At 39.8% G+C, this 27,200-nt stretch overlaps 1 protein-coding gene across 2 annotated transcripts in view; it reads left to right on the top strand.

Moving 5' to 3' along the window:
• Cpne4 (copine 4) overlaps window positions 1–27,200 on the top strand; it is a 542,216-nt gene that overhangs the window by 508,557 nt on the left and 6,459 nt on the right. For both annotated transcript variants that reach the window (XM_023705235.1, XM_023705229.1), the window contains 5 exons: window positions 9,346–9,479; window positions 18,774–18,828; window positions 21,164–21,215; window positions 23,489–23,622; window positions 26,789–27,025. In XM_023705235.1, coding sequence (XP_023561003.1) covers window positions 9,346–9,479; window positions 18,774–18,828; window positions 21,164–21,215; window positions 23,489–23,622; window positions 26,789–27,025 — 612 coding nt within the window. The remainder of the gene's footprint in view (window positions 1–9,345; window positions 9,480–18,773; window positions 18,829–21,163; window positions 21,216–23,488; window positions 23,623–26,788; window positions 27,026–27,200) is intronic.

Below are 27,200 nucleotides of genomic sequence, written 5' to 3' on the forward strand. Positions count from 1 at the left end.
ATATTATGTATCTTTATATTGAAAGTAGAGTATAAGGCATAAAGCACAAAAATTCTTACAAAAAAGAAACCAACATAAAATAACACAATTTTCATGGAACTAAAATAAACTACTGGTATAAATTATACAAACTAACACATAAATTGAAATATTTTTGAGACAATGAAATATGAAATTTGGGAAAATATTTAAACTTCTCTCAACTTTTTCTTCATCTCTCCTTTATTTTACTCTGCCTTTGTCTGTCTGTCTCTCTGTCTGTATCACTCTTTCATTTCTCATATAAAAGAAATCATGTGCTATTTGAATTAATGTGTCTGAATTATTTCACTTAACATTAGGTTCTCAAGTTGCATTCATTTACCTACGAATGCTTTCAGTTTATTTTTCTTTTGTTGGGGGAGGCCTAATATTTTGAATTTTTCATATATTCTTTTCTTATTAATTTTATTGAGAAACAAATAGCAATGAGAGTTTCAAAACTAATTAGTAGGACAGTTTCAATAATTAATACATTGCCTATTGTTGTCTTCATAGTGGTTATTCATAGTACAAGATGCAGATATGATATTCTGTCCAAACACTATTAGTACAAATCTTTCTTCTCACCGAAATAAGAGAAAATAGCTGTATATCTATCCTAACCATTTTGTATATACAGATACAAAATGGTACATTTCTTGTTATATAGGTCTTGCTTTATCTTGGTCTTAACCATCCAGCAGAAAAGTATAAAAACAAGGTATAGAAAGTAAAGCCATATTAATATACTGAGCTGTGAAAGGCTCAAGTCAACAACTTCTGACATTGCCAGACCTACAGATAAGTCTCTACTATTATGGACTACTGGATTATATTGGATTATTTTGCTGAATTCACACACGTACAATATTTAAATGGCAATGGAATACCCATCTGTGACAAAACTAAACAAAAAAGGGGAAAATTTTATATATTCTTGATGTTAGTCCTGTATGGAATGGTTGGCAAAAAAAAAAAAAAAAAAAAAAAAAAAAATGTAATGAACATGTTGGTGCTCTCTGCCGACTGCTTCCTTTGCTATGCAGAAGATTTTTAATGTGATATAACTCCATTTGTGGGTTCTTGGTATTATTCCTTGTGCTGTTGCGGTTGTTCTCCAAAGGTCTTTGCCTCCACCTTTGTCTTTGAGAGTATTATTTATTTTATCTTCCAGCAGAATAAGTGTTTCTGTTTTAACATTTACAGTTTGGATCCATGTTGGTGAGACAGTGGGGTGTGGCTTCAATCTCCTGCATGTGCATATCCAGTTTTCCCACCCCCATTTATTACAGAAGCTCTCTTTCCTCTAGTATGTTTTTACCCCTTTATCAAAGATTCAGTAGCAGTATTTTCCAGGGGCTGTTTCTGCTTCTTTTTTTTTTTTTTTCCTTTTGATGTATTTGGTACAGGGTCTCACTATGCATCTTCGACTTTTAGTGAGCTTCCTGTTTTCAGTCTTGCCAGCATTAGGATTACAAGCACCACCACACCCAGTCTTGATGGCCAGCATGCCCCGGGGCAGGGATGGCGTGGTATGTGGTGCCAAGGGTCGAACCCTGGTCCCTGCACTTGCCTAAGAAGGCTCTTAGTCCACTGAGCTATCTCACTGGCCCTGTTTCTTCTTCTTATGTTCTCTTCTACTAATCCACATGCCCATTTTTGTGCCTGTACCATGCTTTTTTAATCACAATAGCTTTATTTATAACTTCAAGTCTGAGATTCTAATGCTATCTCTTTGGCTGTTGTTACTTAGGATTGCCTTTGCTATTCTGGGTCTTTTCTAATTCCATATAAATTTTAGGGATGTTTTCTCTAGCTCTGTGACAAATGACATTGATATTTTGATGGAATTACATTAAATCTGTAAATCAGTTTTGGAAGCATAGCGATTTTATGTTGTTTCTATCTATCTGGAAAGAGAGGGTATCATTCCATTTTCTGAGGTCCTGTTCAGTTTTGTTTTGCAGTTATGTGATTTTAATTGTAGAGGCTTTTCGCTTATGAAGTTATGTGCTCGCATCATCATTTACTTCTATAAACTGCAGCCACGTCAGAGCTTAAATATAGCACTAGACTAAATACCCTGTTCTTCAGGACTGCTCCCACGGCAGTTTGCTCACTCCCACTGAACCTGGCCTCTCACAACACAGCACGGCCCCCATGATCTTCCTGGTCTGAGCCCTGTGTTCCCTGGTTAGTGCTTACCCTCTCCAAGCCTCCCTCCCATGGCTGTCTCCCACACCACCCTGATGGAAGGGTGTCACTTCAGCCCTGCAGCTAAACTCTCCTCCTGGGCGTTGATCTCCTTGTAGACCAGGTTGATCTACTGATTGTCAACTCTGTTGCCCTGTGTTGTGGAGAACCAAGGACTACAAGTGGGGCATGCAGCTCTTTGGTCCTGTTGGCACTGGTGTGGTACCCAAGGGTTAACATCTTCATGGGGACTAGAAGCATGTCTTCTCATTCCTCCTGGCCCAGGTGTAAGGCTTAGGGGTGTATCAGTATTGGCTGGGGGTGGGGTGTACTGTTCTCAGGTCCTCCTGCTCCGCTGTGGGGCCAGGCAAGTGTTAGTGCCAGCTGGGGCCCTATTACAGTTTTTTTTAATAATGTTATATCCTAAATTAACCACAGATGGACTCAGAAATAAGAGTGAGCCCTGCTGCTGAACCTCTGGGCAAAACCAGGATACAGTGCATAACGAAGCAAATCCTTTGCCATTTCCAGGAAATGAACTGTGTGAGCTCAGTGGTCTTTTTCTATGTTCTTTTGCACAATCCCATTATAGAATTTTTTTGGAAATAGAGAACAATAAGAATTTAGCCTATCATGTAAGAAATGATCTATAGTATACAGTATGTCCTTGTACAAAGCATGTTTTCTAAGTCCAAATTGTGCTTTTAAAAAAATCTACTCTAGAATGTGATATCAAGAATGTTTGACTCCAGATAAGAGAGATTCAGCAACTAACAAAGGTGCTGAGGGAGGCCTCCCTTAGAAAACTTCCAAGAGGTTTCCATGGACCTTATAAAGGGAAGGGATCCAAACAGTAGGGCTATTTCATGAAGTTAAGAATAATTTAAAAAAAAAAGATATCTGTCATTTACTTTCTGCTTTTCCCTAGAAATTCACCAGGCACTGGGGACTTGGTGGCATGGAAGGAGTGTTTTGCATTCTTATTTTATAAAATTTTGCTGAGCTGCTCCACAGCTCCACTTAATAATGAGAGCAGCCTCCTGGGCAGAAGCAAAAAGCAATAGATGCCTTCTCTTGGGCTACTTGCTGAGAATATTGGAGCACACACCAGAACCACAGGTTTTCATAAATGCTTCATATCAGAAAATGAAAACGTGGTGTTCCTGCTAGTTCACAGGACCCAGGTATCAGCAGCCACCTCCACAGGCTGGCATTTTTCAGTCCTTTTCTTGCTCTTATTTCTCAAGTTCATCCCATCATTCACTGCCTCCCTGTTGCTTCTAAAATAAATATAACCTTTCACTCTATTCTCCCTTCACTAATGCTAATTTTAAAGAGCACAGAGAATTCCTGGTGCAAGGCCACCTCATGAAGACAGATATTTTATCTCCAACTTCATTATGGAGACTTTTGAAACCATCACTTGCCAGGAATAAAAGCCTTTTAGCTGCCATGTACTTAAGACTACCCACTACTATCTAGCCACATGGGAAAAACCTTTATAAACCAGCAGAACTGTAGAAAAGGCTTGGTGGTAAGATCAGTAGCTTATTGCATTTTACAACAGTTAATATTTGAAGCCTATACTTGCCCCAGTCCCATATTGGACTGTTCTGAGCTGAAACACCCTCTATGATTGTTGTGGACACACAAGCCACTCTCACTGGGGGGAAACAGAAACCCCAGAGGTCTGCCTGGAGGAAAAAAGTAGACCTAGTATTTTTTTCACAAGCAAGTTTGTCAGTCTGTGCAGTGCCATATACCCTGGCAGCCCAATTTTAACCCAGCTTTTACCTTGTTTTGTTGTCTTCCCGATGTGTTGTGTTCCTCTGTCCCCATAGGAACAATTGCCCCTTTTCCCCAGATGACATTCCATTCTGCATTAAACATCCCCAAATCCTATTCATTCTCTACACTTAGTATCTCCAATCACATGCCCCTTTTCAATTCCTTTCTCATTATCATCTCCACCTTACCCTCATTTGTTGAAAATAAATTACTCTAAGCCTGATGGTTTTTTTTTTTTGTTTGTTTGTTTGTTTGTTTTTTGTTTTTTTTTTTAAACCGGGGATTGAACTCAGGCCCTTGCGCTTGCCAGGGAAATGCTTATTCCACTGAGCCATCTCCCTGGCCCCTAAGCCTGATGATGAATAGTTCATAAAAATGAAATGCCACAACAGGCCAGCATGAGAAGAAGGCAGAGGAGGCACCTTCAATGTGAATTCCACAGAGATTTCACTGTCAGGATCATGCAGGTTTAAGGTCATCTAAGAATGAGTGCCTTCTTGGGCACATCCCAGTCCTCATCTATGATGTATTTAAAAATTATTGTAAAAGATATTCTGGCCAAAATCAATACAGGCTTCAGACATGAGACACATCTTTCTGGGTATCCTGACATACTCATCTGGGTGACAGACTGCACTCAGGTTCTGCCGCTTGGTGGCTGAAGGCCTAGAGAATTTTGCCTATGGGTAGGCAGTATAAGACGCTTAATTATGGCTCTTTCGTTAACATTGGTTTTTCTTTCTGGATACTTCCCCTCTGGTCTTCAACACCTGACTTCATTCTGTAGTTCTGTATCAAGACAGCACCTTAGTAGTCACATATCACATTTGACCCTTCAGGAGTCTCTGTCAGGTAACGAGCACATGGGAAAGATTTTTTTTTTTAATTCTTAAAAATTATTGATTTATTTATTTATTTTGGTACAGGGTCTCACCACACAGCTTAGACTCACAGTAATGCTCCTGTCTCAGCCTCCCTCCCCTGCACTGGGATTATAGGCATGCACCAGCACACCCAGTTTCAGTGGATGGCTTGGCATGCCCAGGGTTCTGGGTTGGCATGGCATGCAGTACTGGGGATTGAACCTGGGTCCTTGCACTTGCCAGGCAGGTGCTTAGACCACCAAGCTATCTCCCTAGCCCAAGACAGATTTTTTTTAAAGCACAGATATGATATCTTCTGTGGTGATCCATGATTAAGGGTATCATAAATAGAATGAGGTGAGTCACTGGCAGTCACTATTAATAGTTAAGTATTGGGCTTTGAGGATACAGCTCAGTGATAGACAGCTTTCCTACCACGTGCATTGGATCCCCAGCCTTGCAACAGAAGTCATAATGGAAGTATGAACATTTTGCCAGGCATTGCAGCACGTGCCGACTGTCCCAGCACTCAGGAGGCTGAAGCAGGAGGACTGTTGCGAGTTCGAGATCAGCCTGGGTAACAGAACGAGCTGAAGGTCAGCCTGAGTTGCGCAGCATGACCCTGTCTCAAAAAAAGACAAACAACAACAACAAAAAAGTATGAACATTTAGTGGCGAGTTACCTTATTAGAGTAAAAACAAGGTAATATCCATGCAACCTCTTCATATTCTCCAGAATTTCCTAGTGTTTTAAAGTATTTTCTTCAGTGAGAGAAAGTGGTGACTTTATTCCTGGCTTTCCTAGCAATGCTTTACCTTCCAAATACCACAGATGTGACTGTGAGATGCCATTGGCCCTACATGTGTCTCTTCAGGAGAAAAAGACTGACAGTGGAGTTTCTGTGTGTTGGACTTAGTAGAATACCAAGGAGGCCCCCAGACTCTATCTCTCAAGTGCCTCTTGAGATTTCCTCTTAGAGACATTTTCCTGTGATTGTCTGTGTGCATTTTGACCACTTTCTGGTCAGATCCTCATGAGTGGATGTCAGGGTACTTTGTACCTCCTTCTTTTCATTTTATATTTTTTATTTTATTTGAAAGAGGAGTAAGAACTATGAGGAAAAACCAAGAATAAAAACAGAAACAAAGCAATATTAAACAATACAAATGGTATAGAATTTCAAAGCAAGAATAGAAAATGAACAAAGATTATTATCTTGTGCATTGCTATAATCATCATCAAATATACTAATTTCTATCACTTTTTTGTTTTTGTTTTTTTTTTTGGTTAATGTATTTAGTAGAGTGTCTACAGGGTCTCACGACACAGATGGACTTGTAGTGATCCTTCATGTGTTTCCAGCCTTCCAAGCGCTGGGATTACAGGCTCATGCCACCAAGCCCACTCAATTTGCTGTCTCAGCATGCCCTGGGGGTGGAGCCAGCACAGCAGGCTGAAGATCACTGAACCCAGGTCCCTGTGTCTGCTTAAGCAGGCGCTTTAATCCACTGAGCTATCTGGCTGGCCCTCTATCAGTTTTTTAAAAGTAGTAGTGAATGTTCAAAATTTTTACTCTAATACTATCTGTAATCTAAGCAAGTACATTGAGGACAGCAATGTGTAATGTAACAACTGCGGTTGAATACTTTTCATCTTGTACTTTTAAATGTGTATTGCTTTTAATGTCTTGTCTATTATTATACTCTATTTAAAATAAATTAAAAGCAAAAACTAAAAGTGACAAGGTTAATTGAAAGAAAAAGTTAATGTTTAATTATTTGATCAATCTTGTATACCCCCTTCTTGTGTGCAAAATACATGTAGGTTCCTCTCCATTCCTAATAGCTCATCACAATTCTTTTTTAATATATCTTTTATTCATTTTAATGAGAAAAAAAGATAAAATAGTAATGAAGCAGTTTCAAAACAGGTTAGTAGGACAGTTATAATAATTAATACATTGCATATTGTTGTCTTTGTAGTAGTTATTCAGAGAACAAGATGTAGACATGATATCTTATCTAAACAATATGAGCACAAACCTTTCTTCTCATTGAACTAATAGAAAGTAGCTGTATATCTATTCTACCTGAGATAGATAGATAGATAGATAGATAGATAGATAGATAGATAGATAGATAGATTCACTTGATTAAAGGGATCTATATTATCTTCCTTGGTTTTTCTAGTGCATTAACTGTGGCCTTCAGGATAAAGCCCGTCTCATCTAACTGCCTTCCAAGTCACTTCTATTTGTCCTCAATAACACATCTTATCACCTATCACATGGATGCACACACACACACACACACACACACACACACACACACACCACATTTTGATTGCCTTTGACTCTTATAACTGTGTTAGTCATAAAGAACTATTCATTCGAGGTCATTTTTCCCTAAATTATTATTGTTATCTTCTAGCTGGCCTCCCTACCTCTAAAGCCAAATCATTTTTTTCTTTTGGTGGAACCGGGGATTGAACTCAGGCCCTTGCACTTGCCAGGCAAGTGCTTATTCTACTGAGCCATCCCCCCGGCCCCAATGCCAAATCATTTTTATGGGAAATCTTGCGCTCATGAGAAGTCTTGCTACAAACTTACACATTCTTTTAGATGTACAATGCTACAATAGTGAAAGATAGTCTTTGGATCCGATATATAGTTGGGTTTAAATCCAGTTCCACCCCCTACTACTTGTGTAAACTCATCACCTTTGGGCACCATTGTATCATCAACAAAAATGAATAGCATTTACCTTGTAGAAGCTTCATGAAAATGAAAACATAAAACCTTCAAGACAGTTAGCACAGGGCCTGGTACAGACAAGCGTTCTGCTTTTCTTTTCTTCCCTGTGCAAAATCAGGCATCCCTGGTTCAGGGAGGTGCTCCAGTTTTCCTTCCCCGGATCTTCCTTTTCACATACTGTTAGTGCTATACTTGTCCCTTGGGGAAAACATCTGGGTCATCTGAAAACAGAGTTTAAATACTACCAAATTAATTTTCAAGCCTAACCTTGAGGAGGGTGAGGAAGAAAAGGAAAATAACATTTGTGATGAAAAACTTCCCAAAAGCAAAAAGAGTCTGTATGTGAATTAGCCTATTGCTCTTCTTTTCTAGTCACTTTTACTTCATTGCAAGGCTCCTGTGTTGGGCACAAGTAAAATTTCCTCCCAATAACTTTACCTTTTAAGAGCATGGACAAATGTTGCTACCCTAGGCTGAGGCAGAAGGATCACAAGTTTGATTCCAGTCTGGGCAACTTAACAAGACCCTGTCTCAAAAACTGAAAAGGGCAGAGAGTGTAGTTCAGAGGTAAAACACTTACCTAGGATGAACAAGACCCTGAGTTGAATCCCCAGTACAAGGAGACAATGCCCACATCTCTTCTGCATCCTTCCAGAGGCAAGGTTCCATTTTAATAAATCCAGTAAGACATTCCATTATTTATTATAATGGAACTTTCAAAATATAACACAAATAATATTTCCTAACTTATATCCTCAACATCATATGAGAAAATAGAGCCTTTCTGACATTACTAAGCCAGTGAATGTATTCTACTGTTCCCAGAAGAAAACACATAACACCCCCACTTCCTTCTTCTATCACTCCTTAGCTTAACCCCCTCTTCCCAAGCTTAAGCAGATTTTGAAAGGTTTTTGCAGAGTTAACTTTTATTTAGGTGGTGCTGCTACTTGAAATTACAAAATAACGCTCCTTCTCATTTTGACACTCTCAGACAGAAGCATATGTTTTTTTGCTGTTGCCATTGTTAAGAAATGTTTGATGAGTCAATTTTTATTTGGGTCACAAAAATTTAAGGAGCTGAAAGATAATGATCATTTGGTGGCAAGATGAAGATTTCCCTCTCTACTTCCCACTCACAAAACCAAGATATTCAAGCCCCCACTCTGTGGTAGAAGCAGGAATGGAAACTCAAAAGCTGAATGCGTTATATAGAGTCACTCCTTGCAGAAAGCACCTGAACATATCTCTGCACAACTAGCCATTCATGGAAATAGGAAAATGGTTTTACTATGAAGAGTGTCCTCAGCACAGAATGTGAGTTTGGAGGAGGTATCTGTGGAGGTATCCATTTGGAAATGGACTTGTTCTGCCCAGGGAATGCAGAAGTCTCTTCCTAGTGAACTGTACGTTGGCAGTCACATGTTCTGTTCTTGCTCTTGTTGCCACAGTAGCTGGGCTCTCTATCCTGCATGTCAGTCTCGCGTTCTGCTGTGGACAGGGAGAAGGGAGGGCTCTAGAGGGTGGCATTGAACATTGCAGAAATGGCCTCATATAAATCCATAACTGCTTTGACAAAAAGCTAAGTAATGTCTTTGATTACTTTTCTTATTAGCAGGGTATAATAGGCTGCCTTTTTCCATTTGAGGTCATGCCTCATGGCTAATCACAATCCCTAAAAGATACATTCACTTTAATTACACATGTTCTTTTATTTTCTCTTCCAGGTAGCTATAGACTTCACTGCCTCAAATGGGGACCCCCGAAACAGCTGTTCCCTGCATTATATCCATCCTTACCAACCCAATGAGTACCTGAAGGCCTTGGTGGCTGTGGGGGAGATTTGCCAAGACTATGACAGGTAAGAGACTTCCAATCAGCTGGAGCCTTAGCACCTTCCAAGTAGGCTAAGATATCTGACCTTTGACAGAAGCATGGAAATTAAAGCCAGCAACTTCTAGTGCAAAGGCTCACAAAGGAGCAGAATAAAATCTTGTCCCAGGCATGTCATCCTCTCCACATCTATGGAAACTGATCCTGTGCCATGCTTATATAGGTGACCAAAATACTTTCTCAATTTTTTTGATGATCTGTCACTTTATTGTCAGAAAGATACAGCCAAAGATAGGGACATACAGAGGCATTCTGGCCACACAGCAAGAACAAATCAGCCACCCAAAATCCAGAGTGAAAAACAAGGCCCAAACTCTCACACCCAGCTAGCAAGGTCTCACTGTATAACAGCATCCACACAGTGGCCCTGAGTCTTGGAGAGAAAAGCAGACTGACAGCACTTTGTGCTGTTCCATCAGGAGCGCAGAGGGCCAGACTTGTCATGTGGTTGTCGCTTATGAACCTTCAGCACAGCACACACTGGCTGCACACAGGCAGCGCTGGCAGAAGCGCGTGTTGTAGAGATGGCCAGGCTCTGGTGTGTGAAGCTGACAATAGAGCACCAGATATACTAAGCACCCCCCACGGCTTTCAAGCAGGTCAAGTCCCGACTTTCTCACCCTCACAAATCTGAGGCACGGGGGACCCACTGGAGATGCACAGCTATTGGTAACTTTAGCAGCGATGTCTACCAAGGTTCACATCTGTGCAGTCATGTGTGTGTGTGTGTGTGTGTGTGTGTGTGTGTGTGTGTGTGTGTTTGAGATATATATATATACGGATAGATCAATATTATTTTTTTTGTTGATGATAAATATTGACCTTTCCCATGAAGAGAATTCTGTGTAGGAAGTGATTTATATAAATTACGTTAAAGTAAATTTTTTCTGCTGTTTCCATTTCCACATAAAAGTGAGGGAGCTCAGGTGTTTGCTGAAGAAAGCTTTTTAAGGTAGAACCAATGTAAATATAAAAATACACAAACATCAGGCGATTCTCCAGTGTGGCGGTAAAACAAGACTAGTTAGCAAAAAGCAGCAACTAACTGACCTTTTAAGCAAGGAAAGTAAAGAATGCAGCAATATCCTCCAGGTTTCACAAGAATTTTGTAGGACAGTATGATTTCTGTTCTTTCTCATATTTTAATTAATGATCTACAAACAACTGTGTACCCTATGGAAAGGGAGGTATTGTGATGACCAGTACTCTCCTGTCTGCTGGTGTATCTTGAGTCAGCCTGGTCATTACCAGTATATCACCTGGGACATGAAGGCAGTGAGGGAATAAATTTACAAGTCCAGTAAAACAAAAGAGCACCAAACACCCAGACCCCTGTTGACACTTCCCCTTCTCTACACACACATACACACACACACGCGCGCGCACGCACACACACACACACAGAGCTGTCAGTAGTCATTTTTAATTACCTGTTGAAATGATACTTCCTATACTCAACCTTGAGACACAGGGGGTGAAGATAACATGGGTTTCACCTCCAACTTCTTGAGGCTCCAACACAGAAAATTCCTGAGGAAGTTTATGGTACACAGAAAGGTCTGCTATGGACAGAAAAGTGACAAACTGTACTTCCATTATTTTGGCAATGTGTTCAAATTTCCCCAAGACATAACAACAGTAATTCTCCCCCTCTGTTTTGTCTCATACACAGACATTTACATATTAGCAATCTAATTATAATAATGTGTGTATATGTAGGATAAGGAAGGTAGGGGATGTTTTTAGGATGCCAAGTATTTAAATCTTGAAATGCATATTTAAAAATAAAAGTTTTCCCAGCATAGTGGTGCATGCCTGTAGTCTTACCTATTCAGGAGGTTGAAACAGGAGGATCCCATGAAGCCAGGAATTAGAGATCAGCCTGGGCCACATAGCAGAACATCTCAAAAAACAAACAAACAAAAATTAATAGCTAAAGTAGGTAAACATGTATGTCTCTGCAGAGAAGAAGACAATCCAATAATAAATTCCACAAAGAAGACTGGTGATTTGTCCAGAAATTAAGATCACTAGGCTCAGAGCTCTATCATGGTTCTATAGGAGATCTATTGAGAGATCTGGATGCTTTGTATTCTTGGACAACATTCATGAGATGCTCCGCACTGAGAATCTCCGTTTCCTGGTGCCTCACACAAAAAGCGCACCTACTGTAGTCATAGTGACACGTACATCTAATAAAACTTGTCCTGTAGAAAAAGAACCAGACAAAGTCTGGAGAGTATTTTGTATTCCTTCAAGAAGGCAGATTCAATATAAAAATATGATAAGACACTTTAGCAGTTATACAAAGAATCACTGTAAATGACACTATTTAAAATTGTAATAGAGCAAGTCTGAAGTTATCCTCCCCAACTGGCCAAGAAAATCAACCTTCTGCAGCTCAGGGGAGCAACATACATATATATGTAAAAGGCAGCTCAATATTAAAATGGGCAAATGCTAAAGAAGAAAAGGAGAATTGAAAAACCTTGACAGTCATTTAAAAGTCTCCCTAGAAGAATGTGAAACGCAAGCTGTTCATTTGAAAACTGACAAGGTTCTGTAGTTTTTCCTTTATGTGGGTGGATAGACAATAGACAGGCAGAGTCAGGAAATTTCAAGTCTGGGCTCTGGAATTAATTTATTCTAGCATCAAAGTCAGAGAGGTTGATGCTTAAAAAGAAACACTTGAATAAAACTGACAGAAGGCGTCATTTCCCACCCTGTAACAACACCAAGGTTTCTAAGCCCCATGAGCCTTAGAAATCCCTCTGCGCCTCTGACAGCCAAGGATTTTCCTTCTACCTTGTTCAGTCATCGTTACAGGGTCGTTATGAGGTGATCCATGAAGTAGAACAGCTTGAAAAATGCACCAAGTTCTCCTCTGTGTGGCCTTGAAGGGAGATCTCTGCAAACAGCTGGTCTTCAAGCCCAGAAGACAGTCCTTACCTGCCTGTGCTATCCCACAGCCCCTGAAAGAAAGGCTTCTGTCTGTACTTCCTACCCTCCCTCCCCAAGCACCACTGATGCTTATACACACAAACACAACCATGCACGTATGCAAATGACACATGTGCGTACTGGCCCACACAAGCTCGTACACCCCCTGCTGATTGAAGCAGTTCCCCAGCTCCTGTAAGAATCTTGGTTCCTTTACATTACGTAAGGCCCAGGTGACATTCTTTCCTTGAGGTCAGCAGAGATGTGACCCTTTGGCAACCCAAAGTGCCCTCTATTAAAAAGGTGTTTCTATGTGCTGTTAAGAGAGTATTGAAGGGGCTGGTGAGATGGCTCAGTGGTCTAAAGCACCTACTTGGAACAAGCTTGGCAAAGCACAGGGACCGCGGTTCGATCCCCCAGCACCACATGCCAGCTAGCCCCGCCCCCTGGTGGGCTGAGCTGGCCACACACACACACACACACACACACACAATAAATAAAAATAAAAAAAAACTTTAAAAAAAAAAAAAAGAGAGTATTGAAGCTAGATAGATTGCTTGGAAGTACAGATTGCTAGTTTATAGAGGTGAACAACTCAGAATGAGACAAGAATCCCAGAAACTAAGGAGTCTTCCTTCACAATGTACTAGGTACTGTGCTAGGAGATAAGGTTAGAACTGAATGCCCAATGAAAACATGCTTTCAAGTGTAGAGCACTGGGCTAGTAACCTGAAGGTGGAACCCCATCACAGTGCTGCCTTCACGCTGCCAGTGCCATGCAGTGGTTCTCAGCTTTGGCTGCACATTGAAACCTTTTGGAGAACCTTAAAATATGCTAATGCCCAGCCCACCCTGCAGAAACTGTGATGTAATTGGCTGGTGTACATACCCTAACCAGAATGTATTTATTCTAATAGGTATCTAAGGGTGAAAGTCAGGGTTCAATAAAGAGAGATGGGGGGCTGGTGAGATGGCTCAGTGGTCTAAAGCACCTACTTAGAACAAGTTTAGCAAAACACATGGACCGTGGTTCAATCCCCAGCACCACATGCCAACCAGCCCCGCCCCCAGGTGGGCTGAGCTGGCCACACACACACACACACACATGCACGCAAAAAAATAAATAAATAATAAATAAATAAAGAGAGATGAGTCCATTGGGACCTCTGCAATACCTACTAAGTGCCAGGTACCTCGTGTGTTGTTGTGAAGAACATTAATAAATAGTTCACAGTCTCACCAAAGACAGACATACAGATAGATCATAGCCCAACATGGCCAAGGCAGCCTTACCCTATATAATGATGGAAACTGCATAAGCAAGGGAAGCGGGTAGCCAAGGAGAGAGTCTTCAGGACAGTGACTTCTAGGCTGATCAGAATTCTGCCTGTTCTGCTCCTTTTCGTTATTAGAACATGGATGGGCCAGACCAGCCTCCTATGGAGGACAAAGTCAGCAGGGGTGATAGAAAGAGCATGGGCCCTGATGACAAATAACCAGTCCTCAGATCCCAGCTCTGCTACCTCTGCTCTCAGAAAATTTATAATCTTTGGGTCTTGGTGTCTTTGACTGAAAACTAAAGATGCATTTCACTTCCTCGCATACAGTTGCAAGGCCTGGATTTAAAGCTAACACAGGTTCTACCTGTGGTAAGCAATAATAGTGGAAGGCATTATTTAATCCTCTAAATTTATGTTTAGAAAATAAACTGAGCACAAAGAAGAAGGAATAACAGTGTCAGATTCAAAAGTCATCTTGGACCAATGATCTTTAAATAAGCTTTATTCGTTCACACCTAAAAATAATTTTGTAAAAATGTTTGGCCCTCACACAGTTTTTTCATTGAAATCGAACCTATTCAATTTAAGTTTAAATAGTGATGAAGAATGAAAATTCAAGGGCCAGGGAGATAGTGCAGTAGAATAAGCACTTGCCTGGCAAGCTCAGGGTCCTGAGTTCAATCCCTAGTATCGCAAAATAAAAGAAGAACAAGAATGAAAATTCTAGAGTATTATAAATATTGACTATGAAAAATAAACTCATATATGACTCTTATGACTATTTGTTATAATCCAAACACCACAACTTTTGATATTTAGTATCATCCTTTGACAAAAAGGCTGAACAAGTTCTCCAGTTCAGATGACAATTTTAATTATTTCTTCTTTTTCACCAACTCATTTTCCATTTTCCTTCCTCCATAGGATTTGTATCCTAATGTAACTTAGTAAATTTGATTTTAAATGCTTTTATTGATCACTTTATCACCCAGTTCTACAAAAAAAAAAAAAGAATAGTCTTTAGAGTTAATTTTTAATTTCAAACATTTTGTGATGAAAAAATTCAAAGTAACTAAGAATACCTTCTAGGTTGGGTCTGGGGAGATAGCTCAGCAGTCTAAGTGTTGCCTGGCAAGCGAAAGGACCCAAGTTCCATCCCTGGTACTACATGCTGTGCTGGCCTCAGAACCCTAGATGTGCCATACTGGCCCCCAAATCAAGCATAGTGGTGCATGCCTGTGGAGGATCACTATGAGTCTAAACTGTGTAACAAGACCCTGTATCTAATTTTAAAAAAATAATATCTTCTAGGTCAAATTTTGATTATAGCTTATTATCACTGTATAATTGATAAAAATATATATATTTTTGGACTTTTGGTATTTAAGTACTATATGGCCTGTAGGAAGTGAAAACTTACCGGAAACAAGTGCTTACTGAAATAGATAGTGTGGGGGTCTTTCAATGAGTTTCTATATCGATGGGTGAGAGCTACCTAACACTAGTACAGGAAGGTCTAGAATCAGCTCCAGGCCTACTTTTTGCTGGTGTCAAGAAAAATGCTAACAACACTTTGTCTTACAAACAAGAACATGAAAATAGAAAGAGTTTGATCAGCAGTACTACTCATTTCCTTCAATTCCAATTTATATACCAAAAAAAAGATGATCGATCAACAAAATACATTTTTAATGATCTACCAGCTGACTTTGCGTTTCCCACAATGTTTGTAAAGTGACAATTGCCAACTACCTAACGCACACAAGGATTTGTTTCCTAGTGACGTGTTCATGTTTAGAATTGTTCTTGCATTTGATGCTGCAAAGTTTTTAGTCTCAGAAGCTCTGTGCCATGGCAGTTAAGATTCACAACAGGAAAGGAAAAATGGCAAGTGTGAAGGGAAGAGTGTGAACAGAGAGTAAATGACCCGCTCCTAGACACTCACAGAGATCAATTTTAGCAGAAATTGCATGTGGGAGAAGAGGAATTGAATATCGATGTCCCTTCACATAAGAAAACAAGCTGTGCTCTCATGTCTCCAGAGGGCTTTGGATTTCCATTTTCCTTAATTTTAAGATGGCCACTTTAGAGATCAGCTTTTATTAAATGTCTAGGTGCTCTGAAATACCACCTTGCTCTGAGTTAGTTTTCACATCCTTATGAAAGAGTGATTTTCTGTCCTTGCTTTTCTTAACCTCTTGCTTCACCTCAATGTTTTCTTAAGAGTTGGGCTAAAATGTTGGTTAAAAGGAATTTTCTGTATGGAAGTCATTTGACATGGTCATTTCCTAAGACAACACACTCACTACCATTTAAAGACATGGGCTCCTTTATTATATTTTATATTATTTCATTCTGACACTAGCAGATACTGCCTTTACTCCTTGGTAATATGGCATTTCAGTATTTGCCATCCTGACGCTTTCTTTGAGCTCAACTTGCCCTCTCTTACTTCTTTCATAAGACCTTTTCCTACCTGGTTTTACTATAAAAGAATAAGAATGGATGTTTAAATCTATTGTGCTTAGGCTTGAATTTTTTCTTTAGTATGTTTATTAATTAGAGGCTTTGTGTTGGCCAACTTCAGAGAATTCATCCCTCCTGACTCATTAATTATTCCCCTTGTAGGTGAAGCATTTTTCCTACCTTCATACTCTGGAAACTCAGTTACATAACAGTGCCTCATGCTCTGCAAACTTGAAATCCCCAAGGGTGGCTTAGAAGGTATAAAAGGAATATCATTAAGACTGAGACAGTGGTTTAGTGATTAGAGATGGATAGAATATCAGATGTCATAAAAAAAAAAAAAGAAAGAAAGAAAGAAAGAAAGAAAGAAAGAAAGAAAGAAAGAAAGAAAGAGAAAACATAATGTGCCTCCGGGGTTTCTGTGTTTTTGCTTCTGAGCCATCTTTTAGCTAAAAAAAGGCAGTACCTTTTCCTAAACTTGGCTGACAAGTTTCTCCCCTCCCCCGACACCCTTGTTTTGGTTAAGGACAAATTGCTGACGCAAAGTATTTCAATATTTCCGAAACCCAGAAGTATCTTTTCTCAGACAATAGCTGCTGTGGCTAATCTTTTATAAGCTCTTGTGAATCTCTATGTATCAGCATTAATACTTGCTCTAATACATGCTAGTGGCAATGCACAGCAAAGCCTGGATCAACACAACAATGAAGAAAAAGGAAGTTGGTGATTCTCTGGAGAATTTAAACTTTCGTTTCAAAGAATACCGGCTTCCCTACCCCTCTACCTGCAAAGGTTTCAAGTTGATAGCATTTTGGTAGTTTTGTCAAAGCCACCACTGGCTACTAATGACTTCTAAATTGCATGATGAGAGGGTGAGCCTGCAGTTTTATTGATTGCATCAAATAGACCAGGGGGGAGGATTAATGTTCCCTTCTGCTTGTAGAAGATATTCAAGAGTGAATCCTGAGTCCCTTTCCTTCCTATCATGAACCAATAAATGTAAGTACTGGTCTAAGAAAAACCTCATAGTTGTGTTCTTAATGGGACAAAAAAATGTAGATGGGCTAAGAAGGACGTGTCACCTACGAAGAGCTGTATTCTAGAGGCCCACTGCAGAGCCTCCCTGACAGCGCGTATCTACTTAAGAAAGGTGTGATCTGTTGTCTAGTCAAGAGGCCTGGCTTCTAAAATTGCCAGTAGGCAATCACATTTAATACTACACATAATCATTAAATTACTATGGTGTTATAGAAAAGGCATGGACTTCAGAATCACACAGTATACGTAACATAGAAATCACTTTAGGCTACATAACCTTTCTGAGACTCCAAGTATTTATCTGCAAAGCTGACATAGTAAGTAAGTGGAACTTCCCGATTTGTGTGAGAATAAAATAAACAAATTCATTACCTAGCATGACCTTGGTACCTTGCATACATATTAATTATTCGCTTCTCCATCTACTTACCAATAATATAGTGAAGCTACCATACACACATGAATAATTAGAAAAATTCCAAAGTACCAAATGAATAAATTTAAAAAATTCCAAAGTACATAAAAAAAGATGTGTAAGTAATTTTCATGGCTTCTCATAAGAATTCTGACTTATTTACATGGCCACAACTGAAAGATTGAATTCATGGATCATCTAATTATTGACAACTTATTGAGCACACATTCTATGACAGGTGCAGTGCTAGAGGTAGGAATGAGGGCAGTTAGGGACAGAAGAGACTGGAGATGTAAAGTTGTTAATACAAAAGACGAGGTCCCTTTGAGTCCAGGAAATGAGAGAAAACATGTAAGTAATTTATGGATGTTTGTATGTCATAAGGTAGTAAACACAGTGAAACTACACTATGTCAAGTAGCCAGCCTTATAATTTTTCCAGTAATTTCTTTTTTTTCTGTCTTTTTTGAGACAGGGTCTCTCCATGCAGCTCAGGTAGACCCTGAGCTCCCTTTGTATCCCAGGCTGGTCTTGGGCTCCCAACAATTCTCTTGCCTCAGCCTCCTGAGTGTTAGGACTACAGCCATGCACCACCATGCCCCACTTCCACTGCTATCTCCTTAGATTCAGGGTTTTCCATGCATGATCCCTGCTCTAATTAGCAGTATGATCTTGTGCCAGTGATACTACTTCTCAGAGTGTTTGTCCATGTGCTAAATGGGAAGAATAACCTCGGTTTTAAAAAGTTTAAGGTTATCTATGTGAAAGTTCCTAATGCAGTCCACTGTAGCAGTTACCTAATACAGGATCACTTTCCAAAGGAAACAGAAAGTCAGGATAAGGGTGCGGTGTGTGAACTCTAGGACCATTTTAATCTTTGGTATAAAAGCGAGCAAAAATTTAATGGGAAAAGTTACATACTAATGACTATAATGAATGTAGGGGATTATTTCCTAATTGTTAATTATGCCTGCTATTCCTCCACTACAAGTAATCCAGAAGCATAAGCCAGCCTGCAGTGTAGCAGTATATCTTGTGAAGTAAAATGCAGGTTCATGTTTCTCTTGCTCATCAGATGGACAAATAAAGCAGTTTCTTTATTCTTTTTCTTGTTTTGATTTCAGTGACAAAATGTTCCCAGCATTTGGTTTTGGTGCCAGGATACCCCCAGAGTACACGGTGAGTAGACATGGGATCTCTCACTTTGCCATAGTCCATAGACAATTCAGATTTCTTTCACAGCAGTGTCATGTTGGCTTTTGATAAAACTATACAAACAGAGCCCAATGAGCCAGAAATGGTCTTCAAAACCAGTCAAAGTAACTCTTCCAAACTCATTGCTGGTGAAACCCAATTTTCAGCTATTTTGGATGAGTCTTCTACAGGTCCATATGAAGCGTTCCCTTATTACGTGATGTGTAGCTATGGTAAGAGGCTGACAAAATACTTGAAATGTGGAGCTCCAGGAGTCAAAGACATCAACTCTCCCTAGAGAAAAATCCTACTGGCAATGCCCACTGTGAAAGTCCATGGTGGTGAAGCCAATAGGCTCCCTCATCCCAAGTCTCTGAGTATCAGTCTTGGAGACAGACTGAAGACATTATTTGGGACACAAAGCATATTCGATACTCTTGTTAATCACAGAACTAGGTAATTTTATATAAAATATCTGATCTCTAGCTTCTTTTGAAAGCCCAAAAGCCTACCGACACTAAGCTTAAAAGATGAGCTGTAGAACAATTGAGAAAGCTAAGGAAATAAAGTCCCCTTCAGATGGGGTATCAGGTTTGTACTCTGGGTATGTCTGCACCCTCCAACTTCACAGAACTACTGGAATGGATCTCAGCAACCCCAGAACAAGTGTCCAGAGATGCTTGTAAGTCCACTATACCAGGTGGTCCTCCGGCATTAGCTTGGCACAGCAGCTCTGACAGGGCTGTACAGCACGCCTCCTTTTCCCATCTGTGACATACTACTGATTCCTCTACTGGAGTAATCTTATCTTTCTTGTCACTTGCTAAAGTCCTCATGTTCACTTGACCTCTTGGCTCCATCCTGCTTGTCAAGTAACTTTTCTTTCTTCCATCCCAGCAAGTACCTCTCATGTTTGCTCACATCTAGCCCCCAAAGCCATTCAAATAGCCCCTTTCATTCCTAATTTCTCCTCTACTCCTGATAGGCACCAATGATCCAAGTAGCCAAGGCTTTTCTGGAGAGTTTACAAGGCCACCATCACTTACTTGTTTAAGACAACTCTCAGTGTCTGCTGAAACTAAGGCACAAGTCCCTCTCCTTTTGCTTACTTCCCCCAGATATAAACCTGGAGACTTGAGACGTGGATGTAAGTAGCATACTTCAGAGGTGGATGAGACCTTGACAGAGAAAAGAAATAGAATGAAGTCAATGTAGGATGCATCATTATTAACGAGTTACCACTGCAGGCAACTGGTGCCTCACCCTGCTAAGATGCGGTTAGAGACCATGCAGAGCACACACAGACCCTGAGAAATAAGGGAGTTTATACATCACATTCTGTGAAACGCTGATGATGTGCTGCTCCTAACGGACATTTTCCTCTTTTAGTCTATCTCTTGAGCAGGGAAAGCAAGCTCCAGAGGCAGAGAAAAAAACTAAATTAAATAAAGCAAGTAAGATGGTCAGAAGTCAGCAGGAAGGAGATGGGAATGTGATACAGACACCAACAGTCTCACCTATGATCCTCCACTAAGAAAGGAGATGCCTTTTAACACAGTAACCTATTTTATAGCGCCCAAGGGAGTTGCTGCTCAGAAATAGCCTTTGAAATGCAATTCTCCATCCTATGATTCAGGAAACATGTTCAGATGCCAGACATCCCACTTCTTTTATCGAGTACTATATTTGGAATGAAAACAATAAGTAGTGTGTTCTTTGACCTTATACATAGTTCCTACCAGGTAGGGGGATTTGTGCTGGAAGGTTGGAGGGTATATGTATACTCTATTAGTTTTCAAAAATGGAATTCAGTGTATTTTACCTGTATAAATGTGAAAATCTTCCTGGCCTATAGTTCTGCCTAGCACATTAGAATGATTCTTAAATGTCAACAGCTTAGCTGCAAATTTTATAAGCATCACCATGTTGAGCAGACAGCTTCAGTGAATGAGTTATAATTTTTAGTCATCAAGTCCAAATAGAGCTCAACCAAATCTAAGTCTTCAATCTGCAGGCAGTTCTATCTAGAAACTGGAGTACATTTTTTTCTGAAATCATTTCTTGGATTTTTGTCTTATTTTCTCCTACTGTCAGCATTTATCTGATTGTAGAAAATCTTCCTGTCACCCCAGCTCCACAGGGAGCTTAGAATTCATCCTCCATCTGAGATTGATTGTGTAATGGCTTAAAATGGTTCCTGCTGCTTAACACATAATGAATGTAACCACATTTGTTTGCAAACTCCACATCCCAGTGCATTTTTACTGGATTAAAGTTGTAATTCTCTTTTCTTCCTTCTTAAATCTTAATTGGTGTCTAGGTTTCTCATGACTTTGCAATCAACTTTAATGAAGACAACCCAGAGTGTGCAGGTAAATCACAGCACAAAAGGAAGCCAGTGTCTCATAGCCTTGTGTGTACCTTCCCAGTATTAGTTTATTTTCACTGATGCAGCATTGACTATCTACAGCAGAGTAGGATTTCTGGATCACAGTAAGCTGTGGTACTCCAAAGGCAACTGAGAACCACAACAACAGAGCAAGAAAACAAAACTTATAAAGGACAGAATATAAAAATGATCTTGAGCTTCCACCAAGAATATTGATCTCAAACTTTAATTCCTCTGGTAAAAAAAAAAAAAGAGAAAGCTTTTACTTAAGCCATAGTAATGAGATATCTCTCTATTATTTTTCAAGTTTTTGTCTAAGGTTTATTTTTCATGACATTCTCTCTGTTCAGATAGAAGGATGGGGAGAAATTGGAAATCACGTGGTACTTTCAGCCTGCTGGCAATAGACATGGCCTTGGTGATTTTGGGCATGAATCTTCATGGCTATGTGCCAGAGCTTTCTCAGAGGCTCTGTCTCATCCATATTTCATTAATTCAAGTCATAACTTCTTCCATGTGATTCCACAAAATAATGACCTTGAAAAATTATGATAAATTTTGTTCTAGAATTCTTTTTCCCATTTTCTACATAACAAATAGAGTCTGGAACATTTGTTAGTATGAAGGCCAGAAGATATAAGATATTTGGGGTAGAACTGTCTGTATTTCTCTCTCCCTTCTTGTCCAGGAGGAAGAAGACAGCACCAGGGTTAATTCAGATCCAGTGAGGTATTAGAGCATTCAGCAGTATCTTTCACAAACTTGACACTTAATGTCATACAATATATCTGTATCATTGAGTTTGAAGATGGTAATCTATAGGACATCCCCAGTCTGTTATTATCCATCCCCTCAGTCCCCTCCCAGTTTAATATGGTTTATACTCCCTGCCTCTCAACTACCTCCATTCTTTAACAATAAAAGTAGTTTTCCACCAAAGAATGGAATACATTCTCCAGTTGCTTATGGTTTCACTCTCTTAGAATTCATCTGCCTGGTGTTTTCGAAAGGAAAATCAAACTTGCTTAATTTAGGCAAAACTTGAAACCAAAAAATGATAAGGCAGTTTCACCTGGCCTCACTTAACTTCAGAACCCAGCATCATCATAATAATTTTGCATGTCTTTAGAGTGGCAGGCATCTGTATTTGAGGTGGGATAAAGTGGGCACAGCCTTTCCAATAAAGTTGGAAGTATGCATATAAGGCAAAACAGAATAGAATTTTCTCATTCAGAACACCCAAGAGCTGATTGGCAATGCATGGTGCCAAAGGAGCACAATCTCAAGAGTAGCTTGTGTGGATCCCTCTATCTAAAATCAGGAGCAGTGTACTGCTTTGGAGTAGAAAGGCTTTGGAAGATGAGCTGAAACAGGGAAAAGCAAGACATTACAGGAACACAGACACACCAAGAGGAGCCATTTGAATAAATGCTACTCATTGAGGGATCACATTTATGGCACCAAATGTGGTCTAGGCCCACCACAGGCTAAGGGGATAGGAGCTCCCCTTTACAAGAGAGGTCGACAGTGATGGTGATCATCACATACCTGTTCCCCACCCCCACAGAGCAGGCACTAGCCATGTTTCTCACCAATATACTCCTGGTATTTACCTGTGCTCAACACTGTCTGAAGCTCTTAGGAAGAACAAAATGAGTAAGTCATGATTCTCTCCCCAAAGTAGTGTAACACCCAGAGGGATGACCATAGGACATATAACTCTTCCAGGTAGCCCAGGTAGAACACACGAGAGTTAATAAGGTGGTGTGGACAGAGCAGAATTAAAGCCAACTTGCCTAGGGGCTGAAACCATAGCTCAGACAGACCAGGTTTAGATTCTGTGTCTGTAACTCACATGCGGTCTGACCTGGAGCAGATCGTTTAACTTCTCCAAGCTTCTGCTCCTTCACCTATAAAATGAGTATAAAATCTGCTTCATTATACTATGAGGTTCTAATAAAATCTTGTGTGTCAAATAGGATGTCAGCAAAACATTTGTGGAAATGAATTTCTTTTCACTTTAGCTTTTAAATAGAAGAATGATTTCAATGGGACAGAAAGAGCAACAAGAGTGATATGATACTCCTTTTTATCTTGAAAATACAAATATGATGTTGATAAGGACTCTTTAAACAAGGGTAATGCTTTAGTGTGGGTGGGTGGGTGGGTGTGGGTGTGGTTATGGGTGTGGGCTGGTGGTTGTAAATGTATTCAAAGGGATTACAGAGCTATTGATCTTTGCCAATTTCACTCTAGGGATTCAAGGCGTTGTAGAAGCCTATCAGAGCTGTCTCCCTAAGCTCCAGCTCTATGGGCCCACTAACATTGCTCCCATCATTCAGAAGGTTGCCAAGTCAGCATCAGAAGAGACCAACACCAAGGAGGCATCGGTAAGGAGAAAGGCAGCTCACTTGCTAACGGGAGGCTACCCTTTCTCACCCGGGTGTTGGCTCTAACAATCACCTCAGTCTGACAATAAGTTTCAGCTTTTCTACCTGTGTGAATTTGAACAAGTAATGTAGACTTCCCCTCTCTTCAGTTTCCTCATGAGAAATGGAGACAATCAAACCCAACTCTGCTGGGTTGTAAATCTTAGAGACAACATATCAAATGTTCTGAGCACAGGAGACTCCACTAATAGAAGCTACTGTATTCACTGAGGTATGTCTTACATACCTCTGGTCTCAGGAAAACAAAGCAAAACAAAAACATGGCTTCCAAAATACCCATACTACAGATAGAAGAGAAGCACTAAAAAAATAATAATAATAGATGATCCTACATTCTGGTGATAAAATGCAGCAATATACAACACTACAGCAAATAGTGATTTAAGATTCTTCCTTTCCTTTTCTTTCTTTAAGAAAAAGGCAAACCAAGTTTGACCCTTTCTTCTAATATTTTACAAGTAACTATATTAGCACAGTAAGTTTTTTTATGTGTTATCTTCAATGATATATTTCTCTTTAGTTTTGTGACTTTTTTTAAATCAAATAAGGTATTATTGATGGCTCAAATTTTCTGCATAATTTGAACCTGGATTCCAATGCTTTCATAAAGAAAATATTACATGCCCTCATCTTCCTACATTAATTCATCTAGCCTACTTGCACTGTACCTGTGCTCCTCCCCCTTTCTCATATTAGAATGGACTAAGTCCATGCTTCTACCTAATGTCCACTTCTACTGTTGTGGACTAAAGCATATCCCATCTCAGTTATCCAAGGACACTGACTCAGATTTATTTTCTTGCTCTTTCCCCTATCTATTTTCTTTTTTTCTAGTGGAGTATCATTCCTGTTAGCAAGGAAATATTTTATAATATCTCCTGTTTAAGCTAAAAGCATCTCTCCCTTGGCCCCACTTTATCCAAACATGACTATCTGCAACTTTACAGCTCTACTGTAAAGAGAGAAGACTTTCTACTGTAGGGAAAACTTCATAACAATTGCCTATACTCACTGTCTTCATCCCCTTTCTCATTCCTCCACCCAAACCCATCAGACTTTCCTCACCAATATGACTCAGAAAGCTGTACTTGCCAAAGGCAAAAGTTCTCCTGTATTGCCAAACCCAGGAGTTGAACATGTCTTCATCTTGGTGCATCAGTAGCTTTTGATCCAGGTGACAACATTCTCTAAATAAGTCTTCACTGGGCTTCCACAGCACCATGTCCTCTGTGACACTGACCACTTCCTTATCCGTCTTGTTTTCTACCCATCTGCCCTTTTCCTTCTCCCTTTGACTTCTAAATATTAAGTCTCCAGGTCTAGGATCCCACGATAATATTGCTTGCAAGTGGTCACAAGCTTTAATTTGTTAGGCAAACTGTGCCAGCCAGTCTGCTCTTGTCAGATTTTCTCCTTGACTTTGTGGAACTCTAGAAAATGAAAGCCCCTTTTTATACAAATAGAGCCTCAGGTATATTCAATGACTATAACGTGTCATCTATAAGCAGTGTTTTAAACTTTCAAATTTTGGAAGGAATGGTTGCAGCTAGCTTCATTGGAACTTTCCATCCAGGTTTGGATGGAGCGGTCTTGGCTTATTATCTCCAGCTAGATTAAACCTGGTAGAATCAGATTCTCAAATCCTGACGATCTCTTTGGATCAGGAGTACTTAACATTTTTGTTCCACAGTCCCTTTTAGCAGCTGGTAAAGCCCATATACACTTTCTCAAAAGAGTTTTTAAGTATACAAAATAAAATAGAAAGTAAAGCAATTATATTAAAATGTAAGGTTGCAAAATATTTCTTAAATGTGTTATGGAAGCACTTTAATGTTTCTTTTATTTACATGTTATGTTATGAAAACTAGACCTACTCTTATAATATTGTAATTTCTTGGTGTGCTGAGCATAAATATTACATTGAAACATCTGCAGCCATTGTAATATAACAAGAAATAGCTGGATATCTACTTGTACCTAAGTCAGATACAGCTAGTACAAATTTGATGATTACTTTTACAGTTGAAAAATAATAAATTTCAGCCACAGATCAGTGAAAATTAAAAGCATAATTTATCCCCAGTTCACAGGCTGTCTGAACTCGTTTAGTTGTCTCTAGACCCAGATCTAACCCCTTGCCCCTGCTGTAGCTTAAGGGACAACAAACTATCCCACAGCTGGTATTTCAATGGTTTTACAATCAAGAAAAAGGTTTAGGGGCCCGGGAGATGGCTCAGTGGAATAAGCGCTTCCCTGGCAAGCTAAGGGCCTGAGTTCAATCCCTGATTCAAAAAAAAAAAAAAAAGTGTTTATACTTTTAATGGTTGAAGAAAAAAAGAAAATGTCTTATGACACACGATAATTATGTGACTTTCAAATTTCAGTGTCCATTAAGTTTGCTTGAAGTACAGCTACTCCCAATCCATTTATATATTTTTAGTCTTTGAAGTAAATGATTCTCAAAACAGGATTTATTCAAAATGTGGTCCTTCTGTTCAACCTCACCCCTTTGAAATGCAACAACTTAGGTGTTTTATTTTTCCAGTGCTGGGAATTGAACTCAGGGCCTCACATATGCTAAGCAAGGATCCTACCCCCAAGCTACACCCACATTTCAGAGTGTTTTAATCTTGGGTACCCGTCTTTTTAAGTTAAATGTAAACTCATTAAGATTAAATTCTTCTGGTGCTCTAGCCAATATCATAGGCTCAAAAGTTTCTGAATACTGGTGGTTTTGTATGGGACAACCTAGCTTTCAAGTCTTAAAAAGCTTCAAGCCAAAAAGAATCATATAAATGATCTTGTCATGAAATGACAAGCTAGGAACCCAAAGCAATAAGGGATTTTCTCCTAACTCCTGTCTTCTACTTCTACTACACTTAGCTTTGTAACTGCCAGTAAAGTGATTATTATAATTATCGTGCCTTCCTTTAAGCTCCATTCACTGTAACCTTGAGACTTTATGGCTGCCCATAAAGGTACTGAGACAACACTTGTCATCACTTCAGTTATAGTTACCATGAAATGAAGCTACTAGGTGTCTAATGCTATTGTATTCTTGTTTCCCCCACTCCCCACTCCCGCTGGTCCTGGCATCTGACAACAGCAATACTTCATCCTGCTGATCCTGACTGATGGCGTCATCACAGACATGGCTGACACTCGGGAGGCCATCGTCCATGCCTCCCACCTCCCCATGTCTGTCATTATTGTGGGCGTGGGCAATGCCGACTTCAGTGACATGCAGATGCTGGATGGTGATGATGGGATTCTGCGGTCACCCAAGGGCGAGCCTGTCCTTCGAGACATCGTCCAGTTTGTGCCCTTCAGGAACTTCAAACACGTATGTGCATATGTCACAGGGGTTTCTCCATGGAAAAAGAGACTCAAAGCATGCTCACCTCCCCCACATGTCCACTGTGTTTGTAACCTCCTGCCTTTCTTAAAAGAACACCAGATACCCAAAGCCAGGATGGGTTAAACGTGTCTCTTTAGAGATAAAAAGCATAAACTGGATT

This window comes from Octodon degus, unplaced genomic scaffold (assembly GCF_000260255.1).
Source record: "Octodon degus isolate 3935 unplaced genomic scaffold, OctDeg1.0 scaffold00008, whole genome shotgun sequence".
NCBI lineage: Eukaryota > Metazoa > Chordata > Mammalia > Rodentia > Octodontidae > Octodon > Octodon degus.